Source organism: Salmo salar, chromosome ssa01, assembly GCF_905237065.1.
Source record: "Salmo salar chromosome ssa01, Ssal_v3.1, whole genome shotgun sequence".
Taxonomy (NCBI): Eukaryota; Metazoa; Chordata; class Actinopteri; order Salmoniformes; family Salmonidae; genus Salmo; species Salmo salar.
Genome location: NC_059442.1, coordinates 155491817 through 155508184, shown reverse-complemented (window position 1 = coordinate 155508184; position 16368 = coordinate 155491817). Strand labels below are relative to the sequence as shown.

Genomic DNA, 16368 nt, shown 5'->3' with positions numbered 1-16368 from the left:
CTCAAAAGGTTCTACATCTGCTCCATCGAGAGCATCTTGACTGGCTGTATCACCGCTTGGTATGGCAAATGCACCACCAGACCACAAAGCTCTACTGAGGGTGGTACAGACAGCCCAGTACATCACAGGGGCCGAGCTCCTAGTCTGTCCATTAGACTAAGTTCACAGAAATTCTAAATTACATTATGCTATAGAGACCTCTGAATATTCACTGTTAAGGGTTCATACACCTTTTCCATGACCTCTGTATGACCTTTAACCAAAAGTTCATGGCTAGTATTATAGCCTACATGAAAACATAAGCATTATTGACACTGGAAAGCTGCTGTGTCTGATCCCATGTAGACCTACCACCTCCTGCCATTGACCAAGGCACTTAGCCCCCCACATAGAAATGCACTGTTAGTCACATGTTGTCAACATGTGGTCAACCCTCCATTAGGAGAGCACCTGGGTGTGCAGGCTTGGCTTTTGATCCAGCCCTGAAACACCCAAGTCCGCTTCTCAAGGTCATATCGAGCAGCTGATATTAAGGCTACAATGGGGTTAGACCAGGGCTTGAACAAAAGCCTGCACACCCAGTAACTATCCTGGAGGATGGTTGCCACACTAGATATAAAATATTGTAACAATACATCCAAATACTTTTGTCTTTTTAAAATGATTCTCTCATTCAATAAATCTGGGATCAAATGGATAAGGTCGGCTACTTCAATATATAAGGCTCAAATATGAATGTTTCAGGGGAGATCTATGCACAGTAAGTTAGTTGTCAATTAGACTACTCTTAGAATGTTGGAGGCTCCGGACTGTAGGCCGTCTCAGGAGGCTCCGGACTGTAGGCCGTCTCAAGAGGCTCCGGACTGTAGGCCGTCTCAGGAGGCTCCGGACTGTAGGCCGTCTCAGGAGGCTCCGGACTGTAGGCCGTCTCAGGAGGCTCCGGACTGTAGGCCGTCTCAGGAGGCTCCGGACTGTAGGCCGTCTCAGGAGGCTCCGGACTGTAGGCCGTCTCAGGAGGCTCCGGACTGTAGGCCGTCTCAGGAGGCTCCGGACTGTAGGCCGTCTCAGGAGGCTCCGGACTGTAGGCCGTCTCAGGAGGCTCCGGACTGTAGGCCGTCTCAGGAGGCACCGGACTGTAGGCCGTCTCAGGAGGCTCCGGACTGTAGGCCGTCTCAAGAGGCTCCGGACTGTAGGCCGTCTCAGGAGGCTCCGGACTGTAGGCCGTCTCAGGAGGCTCCGGACTGTAGGCCGTCTCAGGAGGCTCCGGACTGTAGGCCGTCTCAGGAGGCTCCGGACTGTAGGCCGTCTCAGGAGGCTCCGGACTGTAGGCCGTCTCAGGAGGCTCCGGACTGTAGGCCGTCTCAGGAGGCTCCGGACTGTAGGCCGTCTCAGGAGGCTCCGGACTGTAGGCCGTCTCAGGAGGCTCCGGACTGTAGGCCGTCTCAGGAGGCTCCGGACTGTAGGCCGTCTCAGGAGGCTCCGGACTGTAGGCCGTCTCAGGAGGCTCCGGACTGTAGGCCGTCTCAGGAGGCTCCGGACTGTAGGCCGTCTCAGGAGGCTCCGGACTGTAGGCCGTCTCAGGAGGCTCCGGACTGTAGGCCGTCTCAGGAGGCTCCGGACTGTAGGCCGTCTCAGGAGGCTCCGGACTGTAGGCCGTCTCAGGAGGCTCCGGACTGTAGGCCGTCTCAGGAGGCTCCGGACTGTAGGCCGTCTCAAGAGGCTCCGGACTGTAGGCCGTCTCAGGAGGCTCCGGACTGTAGGCCGTCTCAGGAGGCTCCGGACTGTAGGCCGTCTCAGGAGGCTCCGGACTGTAGGCCGTCTCAGGAGGCTCCGGACTGTAGGCCGTCTCAGGAGGCTCCGGACTGTAGGCCGTCTCAGGAGGCTCCGGACTGTAGGCCGTCTCAGGAGGCTCCGGACTGTAGGCCGTCTCAGGAGGCTCCGGACTGTAGGCCGTCTCAGGAGGCTCCGGACTGTAGGCCGTCTCAGGAGGCTCCGGACTGTAGGCCGTCTCAGGAGGCTCCGGACTGTAGGCCGTCTCAGGAGGCTCCGGACTGTAGGCCGTCTCAGGAGGCTCCGGACTGTGGACGCACTCGCTTTAGGGAGCGCGTGACCAGACAGGCACCATGTTATGCAGTGATGCGCACCGTATCTCCAGTGCGTCCTGTGCCAGCGCCTGCACGTGCCGGGCTAAAGTGAACATTCAGCCAGGACGGGTTGTGCCAGCTCTACGCTCCAGATCTCCAGTGCGCCAACATAGAAATACAGAAACTAGAACCACCCAACATAGAAAATCTAAACTAGACAAAACCTCCTGTCACGCCCTGACCTACTCTACCATAGAAAATAAAATCTTTCTATGGTCAGGACGTGACAGGCCCACTCACACTGGTACACATGCAGCACCACAGACATGTGAAGGGTCATTCCGATAATGGCTGATATGTAGTTTTATTATTGACTGATCTTATTTAAAAGTGTGCTTACATGAATTACATTAACAACAATTATGAAACTAATTTCCATGACCTTACTTACAAACCCTAATTTGACGACTTGGCACAGTGCATCATGCCATTCAGGCTTGCGAAATCTCAAACAGCCTACTGTCACACACAGATTCACAGACTAGCAGTAAATAAACTGAAACAAAGCGGAATCAGTAAATGAATGCCCATTCTCCATTACTATTCAATGAAGATCCAGCCTTCATTCCGCTTTGATCAACCTTTTTTACCTTGTGTGTGAATCTGGGCCAGAGATAGGCTACTTTGTTTTTATAGAGGAGCCGGTACGCAATTACCCAGAAATGTGCCGGTACTACGTTCCGATCAGCTCCGGCCCAAGTCAAGCACTGGTCAGAAGTTAATTAATGGTTACCCGGACTGTCTGCACGGACTCTATGCACATTCACAAAACGATACATTTATATACACACTATATGCACACACACTACACTGACACCCTCACACAAAACCCTCACACATTCACTACATACGCACACACACACAAACATACCGACAACACAAACACACACACTTTTACCTTCATATGCTGCTGCTACTCTGTTCTTTATTTTACTCTTATTATTATCTATTATGATGCCTAGTCACTTAACCATGCCTTCATGTACATTATACCTCAAATACCTCGCACCCTTGCACATTGATCTAGTACTGGTACCTCCTGTATATAGCTATTACCCCTGCACATTTATCTGGTACTGGTACTGGTACTTCCTGTATATAGCTCCATTTCTGTGGATTTTATTCCTGGTGGTACTTTTTTTTAACTCTGCATCGTCGGGAAGGGCTCATAAGCATATCCCGGTTAAGTCTACTCTACACCCGTTGTATTCGGCGCATGTGACAAATAAACTTTTGTGTGTGTGTGTGTGTGTGTGTGTGTGTGCACGTGTGTGTGTGTGCACGTGTGTCGCATGCTTAAGTCTTACCATGACAGGGAAGATGATTGCAGCGACAGTGGACTTGAGGACCCAGAGGAGGGCAAGGCAGAGGGCCTGTATGAAGGTGAACAGGTGGATACGACGCTGGGGAACGTGGCGCAAGTATATCAGGTCAGGCTGGTGCTTGGCTGGCATCAGGAGCAGCTGCAGCCGGTCCAAGAACTGATGGACAGACACAGTCGTACAGAAGTAAGGCCAGGATACATGGGGTGGGGATGCGACTGGCATCGCAGACAATATTATTGATGGGCTAATAACTAATCGGCATAGAGTTACAGACTCCATTTTGGCTCTATCTGAGTGTTCTTTGACTTACAGTTGTACAGAGGTAAGGCCCAGATACATGGGAGTGGATGCGACTGGTGTACCATGTTGGTTAGCAGTGGACTAATATCACTAACGCCTAGAATTTCAGACTGCATTTTGGGTCAGAGTCACTCACCTGGACACCGTTGAGAGAAGCCACGCCCATGTAGAGGAACACGCCATAGAGCACGGGCATAGGGATGAACTGGGAAGACAGAACAGGAATGGGTGAACGAGAGAAAGGTAATAGAGGTTGTATTTCCACAGAAATAATAACCAAAAAACAGCATTCCTCCCTTTTACTATTTTTTAGGGCTGATATGAAGTTAGGGTTAATTAACCCTGTTTTCAATAACAACGGTGAGAGACAAATAACTTTTGACGACATGTTGCATCGTTAACTCTCCAATGAATCACTGGGATATACATACACATAGACAGGGTGTGCTACCTTCTAATGTTTTGAAGTTTATAGTCTGTTAATCTGCACCTCGTTAACCTTTTTGGTGTATGTCGTTAGCTTGTACTAAATAACGTGCTGTATAACAAAACAACACACACATTTATTCTACGTAGGTGATCAATGCATTTACAGTCAGAACCAGCCTAAAATAGCAGTCTGTCGACATGGCCAAAGCACCTTATCTGGCATTACTAGAATGTGCTGTTACTAGAGACGACCTGTCATGTGGCTGACCTCTGAACAGATCTGATAGAATGTGCTGTTACTAGAGTGTACTAGAGTAGAAGCTTAAGATCTGATCTTCATTAGAGATAGAGATATCCCCCAGGTAGTAGCTTGTCGTCTCTAGCTCTCTATTCTTGTCTTGTCGAGCCATTACTTTCATGTCTTCTTTATTCTGATGAAATGTTCACATGATGATGTTTCGCTGTCCGCTAATGTATATTATATACATAATGCATAGATCATGCATTCTATTGTACTTTTATTTTTATATTTTATTGAAATGTAACCTTTATTTAACCAGGCGCGTCGTCCGACGCTGGGCCAATTGTGCACCGCCCTATGCGACTCCCAATCACAGCTGGTTGTGATACAGCCTGGAATTGAACCAGGGTGTCTGAGATGCAGTGCCTTAGACCGCTGCGCCACTTGTACTAGGTACTGATTTATAGGTGTTCTGATTTTCTTTCTTGATCATGTGACATATGTAATTATTATTTAAACAGAAGCCAGGTGTGGGTGCCTACCTATTACACTGATTGTGTAATTTCTGCCAAAACATTTATATTTTGTTTTTCCCCTTTTTGGCATCATGATGACCAAATAAAATAATTTTGATTTTTGTATTTAAGCATCAGGTTTGGATCTTTATTTTCACCAGCGTGCAGGTTTCCATCTAAGTATTCCTAGTTTTGATACCTACGCACCTGGGACTAACACTATTTTATAGAAAGGACCTTTGAAGAGCACAGGCGGCCTCATCATTTCTACTACCCTAAAGTGTCCACAAGGGGGAGGACCATTCCCACTCACTGTAATGACAATGACAGCTTTTATATTTATGATGGTCAGATTAACAAGAGAACCAGAAACCTGACTAACCTACTCACTGAGCTGCAAACTGAGCCTAAGCCCCGATGATGAACATGTTTATTTCACATCACCTCAATTAGGCCACTCACTAATTGGATGACTACAATATTTCACAATTTGAATGAGTGATGGGATTTTCCACTTAAAGGGGAGGACAGTAATCCAGTAAGATTTAAAGGGAATGACCATGTCGATTTGTGGTCCTGTGTAACTTAGTTGGTAGCTAGAGCAACACCAGGATTGTGGGTTAGATTCCTGCTGGGACCACACATATGATAATGTATGCAAGTACTACTGTAAATCCCCTTGGATAAAAGTGTCTGCTAAATGGCATATATTATTATAGATTTAAGGGAAATTAATAGGCAGATTTAAAGGGAACAGGTGTTTGAAGTGTTACCTTGAGGATGGGAGCCATGAAGACAGACAGTCCAGTCAGAACGAAGACAAAGACACCGGTCACTCTCTGCTCTCTGAGGTAAGAAAGCATAGTTCATCACATCACATTGTACAGACACCACAGTCAGTTTACTAACTTTTCTGTCCAAACTATTGACCACTGTTCTGATGTGACAATCAAATAACTTCAACATGTTCATTTAGTGCTATGGGAAGGGCTCTAAATTATCAGTTTTTAGCACTGGTGCTCCCAACTTGTAAGAGTTGGGAGCACCACATGAAATTTAGCAGCACCAGAATATACGATGAAATGTTTTTGTTGTTGATTGAGATAAATCTTATATTAGACCTATATGAATTCTAGCTACTTTTAAAGCTCATGTTGTGGCCTAGAAATGAATATTTAACACTGTAAAGACGTTTGTTTATTATAAAAGCACAAATGTTTATACTTATACCTGTCACTGAAATTACAAAGTCAATTGTCGTATACTAGGTTTCTACATTGTCTAAAAGCACTGTGTAAAATTGCACACTATCTCTTTAAAAACGTCAGGTTTGTGATGACTACATGCAAGAGATCTCATTCAATCAATTGCTATAATCATTGGTCTCCTGAAGAAACTATCCCTTTTCCTTTCTCTGCCCCTAAATGTTGGATATAGGTAGTCACCAGGTTATTAGCGAGCTAGCCAATGATGTAACATGACTTAAGTGTAAACAAATGGTTAACGACACGCAAGTAGTTTTCGAATGGCCCATGACATGGTTGTCACGTCCTGATCCTAGTAAGATGTAATTTTCTATAGTAGAGTAGGTCAGGGCGTGACAGGGGGTGTTTTGGGTTGTTCTATATTTTTTATTTCTATGTTTAAGTTCTAGTTTTTCGATTTCTATGTTGGGATTGTTTGGGCTGATCTCTAATTGGAGGCAGCTGATCCTCGTTGCCTCTGATTGGAGATCATATTTAAGTAGGGGTTTTTCTTCCTGGGTTTGGTGGGTAGTTGTTTTCTGTTTTGTGTATGTCACCTGACGGAACTGGTTTCAGTTGTTTTGTTTAAGTATATTCATTAAAAGTAAATATGAGCACTTCACACGCCGCACCTTTGTCTCCTTTAGACGACCCACGTTACAATGGTTTATGAATTTTGAATATAAAATGCAGTCTCGGCGATCCGCTATAGGAAGAAGGTAAAAATGTTGCGCCATATGGGTCAGATATTTTAACCATTTTAGTATTTTCGGACAACTTAGGACGTTGCACACCCTTGGCTGAATGCTGTGTGCAATATCCTAAGTTGTCAGAAAATATGAAAATGGTGGTAGAAAATGTTGTTTTATTAAGACAGTATATGTTTTTTATGGCAGCTCACCATTAGAGCTAGTTAAGGAGGAAAATGATGCCTTTGCAGCCTGAATGGAGGATGCTTTATGTATGAGCCGGTCCACGGGAGACACTAGTGTATTTCCGGAAATGCACATCAATCCTAGATGATAGTGCAGATCTAGCGGCTTCGTGTTTTTACTCTAGGGCACTCGGAAACAACGGTATAGTGAAACCTTATTATTACAACAATTATGCCATTATCTGGGAGATATTTTTTCTAGACGCACAGTGCTCCCAAAATAAAACTACTTTTGCGATCAAATTTGTGTCACTTTAGAGCCCTGTCTAGGGGATTGTAAAATGTCATGTAGCAATTAAAAATAAATAAAAAATAAATACCATTGTGTGGGAATGGCAACAAAGTGAAACTAAGGCCTTTGTAGGCTGCATGTGAAAGAGACAGGAATCGTTCTGCTCTGATAACTCTCTTCGCTCCACTGATCCTCGCTTACCTCCCAACTCCCTCCTCTCTCCCTCCCACCCTCCCTCCCCTCCTCCCCACCTCCCTCCCCGCTCACCCACCTGACACCCAGGAACTTGGGTTGCTCCCCAGGGGCAGAGCACTGGGTCTCCATCTTCAGAGAGTCGATGTGGGCGATGGAGATGACAGTAGCAGCTACGTACCAGGGCAGGCCCATGAAGGAACAAACGATCAGTAGTATTGCTACCCAGAACAGGTCCAAATGGTAACCTGCCCCTTTCTGTGAGGACCAGGAGAGAAGAAGGTGTCTCAGTAACCGCTAACCACAAGCAAACAGAGTCTAGTTCCTTAAACAAGTTACTATTGATGTAACATCCAATACAAAGTGTTGAAAAACACCCCCAGAACTCCCATTTCAGTCTCTACCCCTCTTCACCTACCCCCTAAAGCCATTTCTTCCCTCTTCTGCTGTGCCTCATTCTCTTATCTTAAGACATTATCTTATCTCATCTCCTTACCCCTCTGACCCAGAGGCCCTTCATCCCACAATGTTCCCCTTCCATCCCTCCCATCCTCCCTTCCTCTACATCCACCCCTCCCTTTCCCCTCCATCCTATCCGCCCGCCATCCCCCCCCCCCCACCTTAAGTTTGTGCTCCTTCCTGTTCACGATGACGGCGGTGATCTGCTGGTCCATGAACACCAGTATGGTGACCAGGAGAGCAGGGAGGGCTGCTGCCAGATAAACCCACCACGGGTTCCCTCCAAATGGGGGCACGAACCAGCCACGGTTGGGGCTGGTGGGCTGGGGACCAGGAGCAGAGAGACACAGCCAGTCAGTTATATAGTCGGTCAGGGTGGATAAACACACAAGACAACAGATACACATCATACTTGCCAAGTAAACATTCATGGTTGCAGGATGTTGTTAGAAATGTCATTTTGTTGTTATAACATTATACTAACTCATGGAATATATTTTATATTACGGTTGCCCAGACAATAACCTAAAAAGTTTCCCCTCATTTAAAAAACTGAGTGGCTGCAGTTTCCGAATTCTTCCAAACCCTCTTCCGAATAGCCAAAAAATCCTAAGCATCGGCGCATGTGCAGGATTCTCTACTCTACTGTTCGGCTGCCCAGAGAACAGGCTACTTACTCTGTTCTCACAATTGACAGTAAGAAATGTGAAGGGAGGGTGACCACAAAAATGTGTGCGTAAAGTAGAGGTCAAGAAACACATGTGCAGAATGTGATACATATTTTTTACTCTGGGGAAGAGGCTTCCAGTTGGGGGGGATTGGAGCAGAACAGGGCGGTTAACTTCAGAACCGATACTTCAGCCCTCCTCACCCACACTCCCTCCACCACTCGAGACAGCCTAGGCCCTCCATCACTCGAGACAGCCTAGGCCCTCTACCACCCGAGACAGCCTAGGCCCTCCACCACCCGAGACAGCCTAGGCCCTCCCCCACTCGAGACAGCCTAGGCCCTCCACCACCCGAGACAGCCTAGGCCCTCCACCACCCGAGACAGCCTAGGCCCTCCACCACCCGAGACAGCCTAGGCCCTCCACCACCCGAGACAGCCTAGGCCCTCCACCACCCGAGACAGCCTAGGCCCTCCACCACCCGAGACAGCCTAGGCCCTCCATCACTCGAGACAGCCTAGGCCCTCCACCACCCGAGACAGCCTAGGCCCTCCATCACTCGAGACAGCCTAGGCCCTCCATCACTCGAGACAGCCTAGGCCCCAGTGAAGTAAGGTAAACTAAGATAAGGTAATAAGCTCAGTGACTGGTTCTGTGTCTGAGTTTCCGGATCTCGGGCAGTAGTACACTGGATTATACAAGACTTTATAACAATGATTACAAAGACTTTATGTCTGCCTAAGACAAGGCAGCATTGTTCAGGCAGAGATCAGATTGATACACCAGTCCCTGTTGTGTAATTCTAGAAAATGATAGCACTTCAATCAAAACCTGGACCAGAGTATAATACATACTCCTTTGCTTGTATTTGAATTTAAAGCCTTATTACTAACGTCAATGCATGTGTGAAACTGTGCACTATAGAACAAAATAAAAACACAGGATTGTGGACATTATACAAGGTCAAAGTTTTAGAACAAGGCCAGTCTCAATACTACTGAAATCCACCCAGGTTCTCACCTTGAATTCAGTTGGCACGATGAGCTTGGGTGTGTCCACTCCGACAAAGGCATCCACTCCGCAGAAGATAACAATAGTCAGGATGATGGCAAAATCACTGATCAGCTTCCTCACCTACGGTACAATAGGGGTTGGAACATCATGTTGATTTTGACAGTTGATAGTTAGGCAAAGCTTTTGGCTGAGGCAATACAGTAAGGACTTCCCTTTTTCAATGTTACGTCCAGGGAAAGACTGAATTTACGTCACACAAAAAAAATTCTAAGGTGGAGCAGAATGTTTTTCAGCTAACCCATTATGGCCTGTGTAGTTCCTTTACTCATTGAGCTAATCAGGGTGTGCTAACCATAATAATCAAATTTTCGACGTTTCACATACATATACACTACCTGTCAAAAGTTTTAGAACACCTACTCATTCAAGGGTTTTTCTTTATGTTTACTATTTTCTACATTGTAGAATAATAGTGAAGACATCAAAACTATAAAATAAAATATATGGAATCATGTAGTAAACAAAAAAGTGTTACACAAATCAAAACATATTTTATATTTGAGATTCTTCAAATAGCCACCCATTGCCTTGATGACAACTTTGCACACTCTTGGCATTCTCTCAACCAGCTTCATGAGGTAGTCACCTGGAATGCATTTCAATTAACAGGTGTGACTTCTTAAAAGTTAATTTGTGGAATTTCTTTCCTTCTTAATGCATTTGAGCAATCAGTTTTGTTTTGACAAGGTAGGGGTGGTATACAGAAGATAGTCTTTTACCAAATAGGGCTAAGTCCATATTATGGCAAGAACAGCTCAATTAAGCAGAGAAACGACAGTCCATCATTATTTTAAGACATGAAGGTCAGTCAATATGGAAAATTTCAAGAACTTTGAAAGTTTCTTCAAGTGCAGTCGCAAAAACCATCAAGCGCTATGATGAACCCGGCTCTCATGAGGACCACCACAGGAAAGGAAGACTCAAGAGTTACCTCTGCTGCAGAGGATGTTCATTAGAGTTACCAGCCTCAGATATTGAAGCCCAAATAAATACTACACTGAGTTCAAGTAACAGACACATCTCAACATCAACTGTTCAGAGGAGACGGTGTGAATCAGGCCTTCATGGTCGAAATGCTGCAAAAACCACTACTAAAGGACAACAATAATAGGAAGAGACTTGCTTGGGCCAAGAAACACAAGCAATGGACATTAGACTGGTGGAAATCTGTCCTTTGGTCTGGAGTCCAAATTTGAGATTTTTGGTTCCAACCGGTGTGTCTTTGTGAGACACGGAGCGGGTGAATGGATAATCTCTGCATGTATATTTCCCACAGTAAAGCATGGAGGAGGTGTTATGGTGTGGGGGTGCTTTGCTGGTGACACTGTCAGTGATTAATTTAGAATTCAAGGCACACTTAACAGGCATGGCTCCATTCTGCAGCGATATGTCATCCCATCTGGTTTTGGCTTAGAGGGACTATCATTTGTTTTTCAACAGGACAATGACCCAACACACCTCCAGGCTGTGTAAGGGCTATTTTACCAAGAAGGAGAGTGAGTGATGGAGTGCTGCATCAGATGACCTGGCCTCCACAATCACCCGAACTCAACCAAATTGAGATGGTTTGGGATGAGTCGGACCACAGAGTGAAGGAAAAGCAGCCAACAAGTGCTCAGCATATGTGGGAACTACTTCAAGACTGTTGGAAAAGCATTCCAGGTGAAGCTGGTTGAGAGAATGCCAAGAGTGTGCAAAGCTGTCAAAGGCAAATGGTGGTTATTTGAAGAATCTCAAATATAAAATATATTTTGATTTGTTAAACAGTTTTTTGGTTCCTACATGATTCCATATGTGTTATTTCATAGTTTTGATGTCTTCATTATTATTCTACAATGTAGAAAATAGTAAAAATAAAGAAAAACCCTTGAATTAGTAGGTGTTCTAAAACTTTTGACTGGTAGTGCATTCGTAAAGTTTTCCTACCCCTTCACTTTTTCCACATTTTGTGACATTACAGCCTTATTCTAAAATGGATTAAATCAGCTTTTCCCCCCCTCATCAAACTACAGACAATACCCCATAATGACAAAGGAAAAACAGGTTTATAGAATTTTTTATTTAAATATTACATTTACATAAGTATTCAGACCCTTTACTCAGTACTTTGTTGAAGCACCTTTGTCAGTGATTACAGCCTCAAGTCTTGTTCGGTATGACGCTACAAGATTGGCACACCTATATTTGTGGAGTTTCTCCCATTCTTCTCTGCAGATCATCTCAAGCGCTGTCAGGTTGGATGGGGAGCTATTCTCAGGTCTCTCCAGAGATGTTTGATCAGGTTCAAGTACGGACTCTGGCAGGGCAACTCAAGGTCATTCAGAGACTTGTCCCGAAGCCACTCCTGGGTCGTCTTGGCTGTGTACGTAGGGTTGTTGTCATGTTGGAAGGTGAACCCTCGCCCCAGTCAGAGGTCCTGAGCAGATTTTCATGAAGGATCTCTCTGTACTTCGCTCTGTTCATCTTTCTCTTGATCCTCACTAGTCTCCCAGTCCCTGCCTCTGAAAAACAACCCCACAGCATGATGCTGCCACCACAATGCTTCACCGTAGGGATGGTGCCAGGTTTCCTCCAGACGTAACACTTGGCATTCAGGCTAAAGAGTTCAATATTGGTTTTGTCAGACCAGATAATCTTATTTCTCATGGTGTGAGAGTCCTTTAGGTGCCTTTTGGCAAACTCAGAGTGGGCTGTCATGTGCCTTTCACTGAGGAGTGGTTTCCATCTGGCCGCTCTACCATAAAGCTCTGATTGGTGGAGTGCTGCAGAGATGGTTGTCCTTCTGGAAGGTTCTCCCATCTCCACAGAGGAACTCTGGAGGTCTGTCTTAGTGAAAAATCGGGTTCTTGGTCACCTCCCTGAATAAAGGCCCTTCTCCCCCGATTGCTCAGTTTGGCCAACTCTAGGAAGAGTCTTGGTGGTTCCAAACTTCTTCCATTTAAGTATGATGAGGCCACTGTGTTCTTGGGGACCTTCAATGCTGCAGACATTTTTTGGTACCCTTCTCCAGATCTGTGCCTTGACACAATCCTGTCTCGGAGCTCTACGGACAATTGGTTCGACCTCATGGCTTGTTTTTTTTCTTTGACATGCACTGTCAACTGTGGGACCTTATATAGACAGATGTGTGCCTTTCCAAATCATGTCCAATCAACTGAATTTACCACAGGTGGACTCAAATCAAGTTGTAGAAACATCTCAAGCATGATCAATGGAAACAGGATGCACCTGAGCTCAGTTTCGAGTCTCATAGCGAAGGGTCTGAGTACTTATGTAAATAACGTATCTGTTTTTTTTATTTTTATACATTTGCTAAAATTTCTAAAAAACTGTTTTCTCTTTGTCATTATGGGGTATTGTGTTATTAGAAATGTTTGCAAACTTCTTGAAAACGAAATACATAAATATCTCATTTACATAAGTATTCACACCCCTGAGTCAATACATGTTAGAATCACCTTTGGCAGCGATTACAGCTGTGAGTCTTTCTGGTTAAGTCTCTAGAGCTTTGCACACCTGGATTGTACAATATTTGCACGTTTTGCCATAGATTTCAAGCAGATTTATGTCAAAACTGTAACTCGGCCACTCAGGAACATTCACTGTCTTCTTGGTAACCAACTCCAGTGCAGATTTGGCCTTGTGTTTTAGGTTATTGTCCTGCTGAAAGGTGAATTAATCTGCCAGGGTCTGGTGGAAAGCAGACAGAACAAAGTTGTCCTCTAGGATTTTGCCTTTGTTTAGTTCCATTCCGTTTATTTTTTTATCCCAATCCTTAACAATTACAAGTATACCCATAACATGATGCAGCCACCACCATGCTTGAAAATATGGAGAGTGGTACTCAGTAATGTGTTGTATTGGATTTGCCCCAAACATAACGTTTTGTATTCAGGACAAAAAGTGAATTACTTTGCCACTTTCTTTTCAGTATTACTTTAGTGCCTTGTTGCAAACATGATGCATCTTTTGGAATATTTTTATTCTGTACAGGCTTCTTTTTTCACTCTGTATATTAGGTTAGTATTGTGGAGCAATTAGAATGTTGTTGATCCATCCTCAGTTTTCTCCTATCACAGCCATTAAACTCTGTAACAGTTTTAAAGATACCATTGGCCTCATGGTGAAATCCCTGAGCGGTTTCCTTCCTCTCCGGCAACTGAGTTAGGAAGGGTGCCTATATCTTTGTAGTGACTGTAATTAATAACTTCACCATGCACAAAGCGATATTCAATGTCTGTCTGTTTTTTTTCTGTCTGTTTTATCTTCTTCTAAAAACCTCCCTGGTCTTTACAGTTGAATCTGTGTTTGAAATTCACTGCTCGACTGAGTGACCAGACAGAAAATTGTATGTGTGGGCTACAGAACCATGTGAAATACTATTATTGCACACTATCCATGCAACTTATTATGTGACTTGTTAAGCAATTTTTTACTCCTGAACTTTTAGGCTTGCCATAATAAAGGGGTTGAATACTTATTGACTCAAGACATTTCAGCTTTTCATTTGTAATTAATTTGTTAAAAAAATAAAAACATAATTCCACTTTGAAATTATGGGGTATTGTGTAGGCCAGTGACAAAAAATCTAAATGTAATCCATTTGAAATGTAGGCTGTAACAAAACAAAATGTGGGGAAAGTCAAGGGGTGTGAATACTTTCTGAAGGCACTGTGTGTGTGTATGTATATATATATACTTCAACTGTGTATGTATGTATGTATATATATATATATATATATATATATATATATATATATATATATATATATATATATATATATATATATATATATATATATATATATATATAACACACACACACACAGTTGAAGTCGTCAGCTTACATACACTTAGGTTGGAGTCATTAAAACTTGTTTTTCAACCACTCCACAAATTTCTTATTAACAAACTATAGTTTTGGCATATCTACTTTGTGCATGACAAGTAATTTTTCCAACAATTGTTTACAGACAGATTATTTAACTTATACTTCACTGTATCACAATTCCAGTGGGTCAGAAGTTAACATACACTAAGTTGACTGTGCCTTTAAACAGCTTGGCACAATGACACCAAGCATACTTCCAAAGTTGTGGCAAAATGGCTTAAGGACAACATAGTCAAGGTATTGGAGTGGCCATCACGAAGCTCTGACCTCAATCCTATAGAAACTTTGTGGGCAGAACTGAAAAAGTGTGTGCGAGCAAGGAGGCCTACAAACCTGACTCAGTTACACCACCTCTGTCAGGAGGAATGAGCCAAAATTCACCCAACTTATTGTGGGATGCTTGTGGAAGGCTACCTGATATGTTTGACCCAAGTTAAACAATTTAAAGGCAATGATACCAAATACTAATTGATTGTATGTAAACTTCTGACCCACTGGGAATGTGATGAAAGAAATAAAAGCTGGAATAAATCATTCTCTCTACTATTATTCTGACATTTCACATTCTTAAAATAAAGTGGTGATCCTACCTGACCTAAAACAAGGAATTCTTACTTGGATTAAATGACAGGAATTGTGAAAAACTGAGTTTAAATGTATTTGTCTTAGGTGTATGTAAACTTCCGACTTCAACTGTATACAGTCGTGACCAAAGGTTTTGAGAATGACACAAATATGAATTTTCACAATGTCTGCTGCTTCAGTGTCTTTAGATATTCTTGTCAGATGTTACTATGGAACACTGAAGTATAATTACAAGCATTTCATAAGTGTCAAAGGCTTTTATTGACGATTCCATGAAGTTGATGCAAAGAGTCAATATTTGCAGAGTTGACCCTTCTTTTTCAAGACCTCTGTAATATGCCCTGGCATGCTGTCAATTAACTTCTGGGCCACATCCTGACTGATGGCAGCCCATTCTTGCATAATCAATGCTTGGAGTTTGTCAGAATTTGTGGGTTTTTGTGTGTCCACCCGCCTCTTGAGGATTGACCACAAGTTCCCAATGGGATTAAGGTCTGGGGAGTTTCCTGGCCATGGACCCAAAATATCGATGTTTTGTTCCCCGAGCCACTTAGTTATCACTTTTGCCTTATGGCAAGGTGCTCCATCATGCTGGAAAAGGCATTGTTTGTCACTAAACTGTTCCCAGATGGTTGGGAGAAGTTGCTCTCGGAGGATGTGTTGGTACCATTCTTTATTCATGGCTGTGTTCTTAGGCAAAATTGTGAGTGAGCCCACTCCCTTGGCTGAGAAGCAACCCCACACATGAATGGTCTAAGGATGCTATACTGTTGGCATGACACAGGACTGATGGTAGCGCTCACCTTGTGTTCTCCGGACAAGCTTTTTCCGGATGCCCCAAACAATCAGAAAGGGGATTCATCAGAGAAAATGACTACCCCAGTCTTCAGCAGTCCAATCCCTGTACCTTTTGCAGAATATCAGTCTGTCCCTGATGTTTTTCCTGGAGAGAAGTGGCTTCTTTGCTGCCCTTCCAGGCCATCCTCCAAACGTCTTCGCCTCACTGTGCGTGCAGATGCACTCACACCTGCCTGCTGCCATTCCTGAGCAAACTCTGTACTGGTGATGCCCCGATCCCGCAGCTGAATCAACTTTAGGAGACGGTCCTGGTGCTTGCTGGACTTTCTTGGGCGCC

At 44.1% G+C, this 16368-nt stretch overlaps 1 protein-coding gene across 5 annotated transcripts in view; it reads right to left on the bottom strand.

Annotated features, from left to right (window-relative positions):
- LOC106569503 (electrogenic sodium bicarbonate cotransporter 1) overlaps positions 1 to 16368 on the bottom strand; it is a 109696-nt gene that overhangs the window by 15432 nt on the left and 77896 nt on the right. For all 5 annotated transcript variants that reach the window (XM_014140925.2, XM_014140935.2, XM_014140917.2 and 2 more), the window contains 6 exons: positions 9704 to 9817; positions 8177 to 8338; positions 7636 to 7814; positions 5728 to 5800; positions 3906 to 3974; positions 3452 to 3625 (listed from right to left, as the gene is read on the bottom strand). In XM_014140925.2, the coding sequence (XP_013996400.1) occupies positions 3452 to 3625; positions 3906 to 3974; positions 5728 to 5800; positions 7636 to 7814; positions 8177 to 8338; positions 9704 to 9817 (771 nt within the window). The remainder of the gene's footprint in view (positions 1 to 3451; positions 3626 to 3905; positions 3975 to 5727; positions 5801 to 7635; positions 7815 to 8176; positions 8339 to 9703; positions 9818 to 16368) is intronic.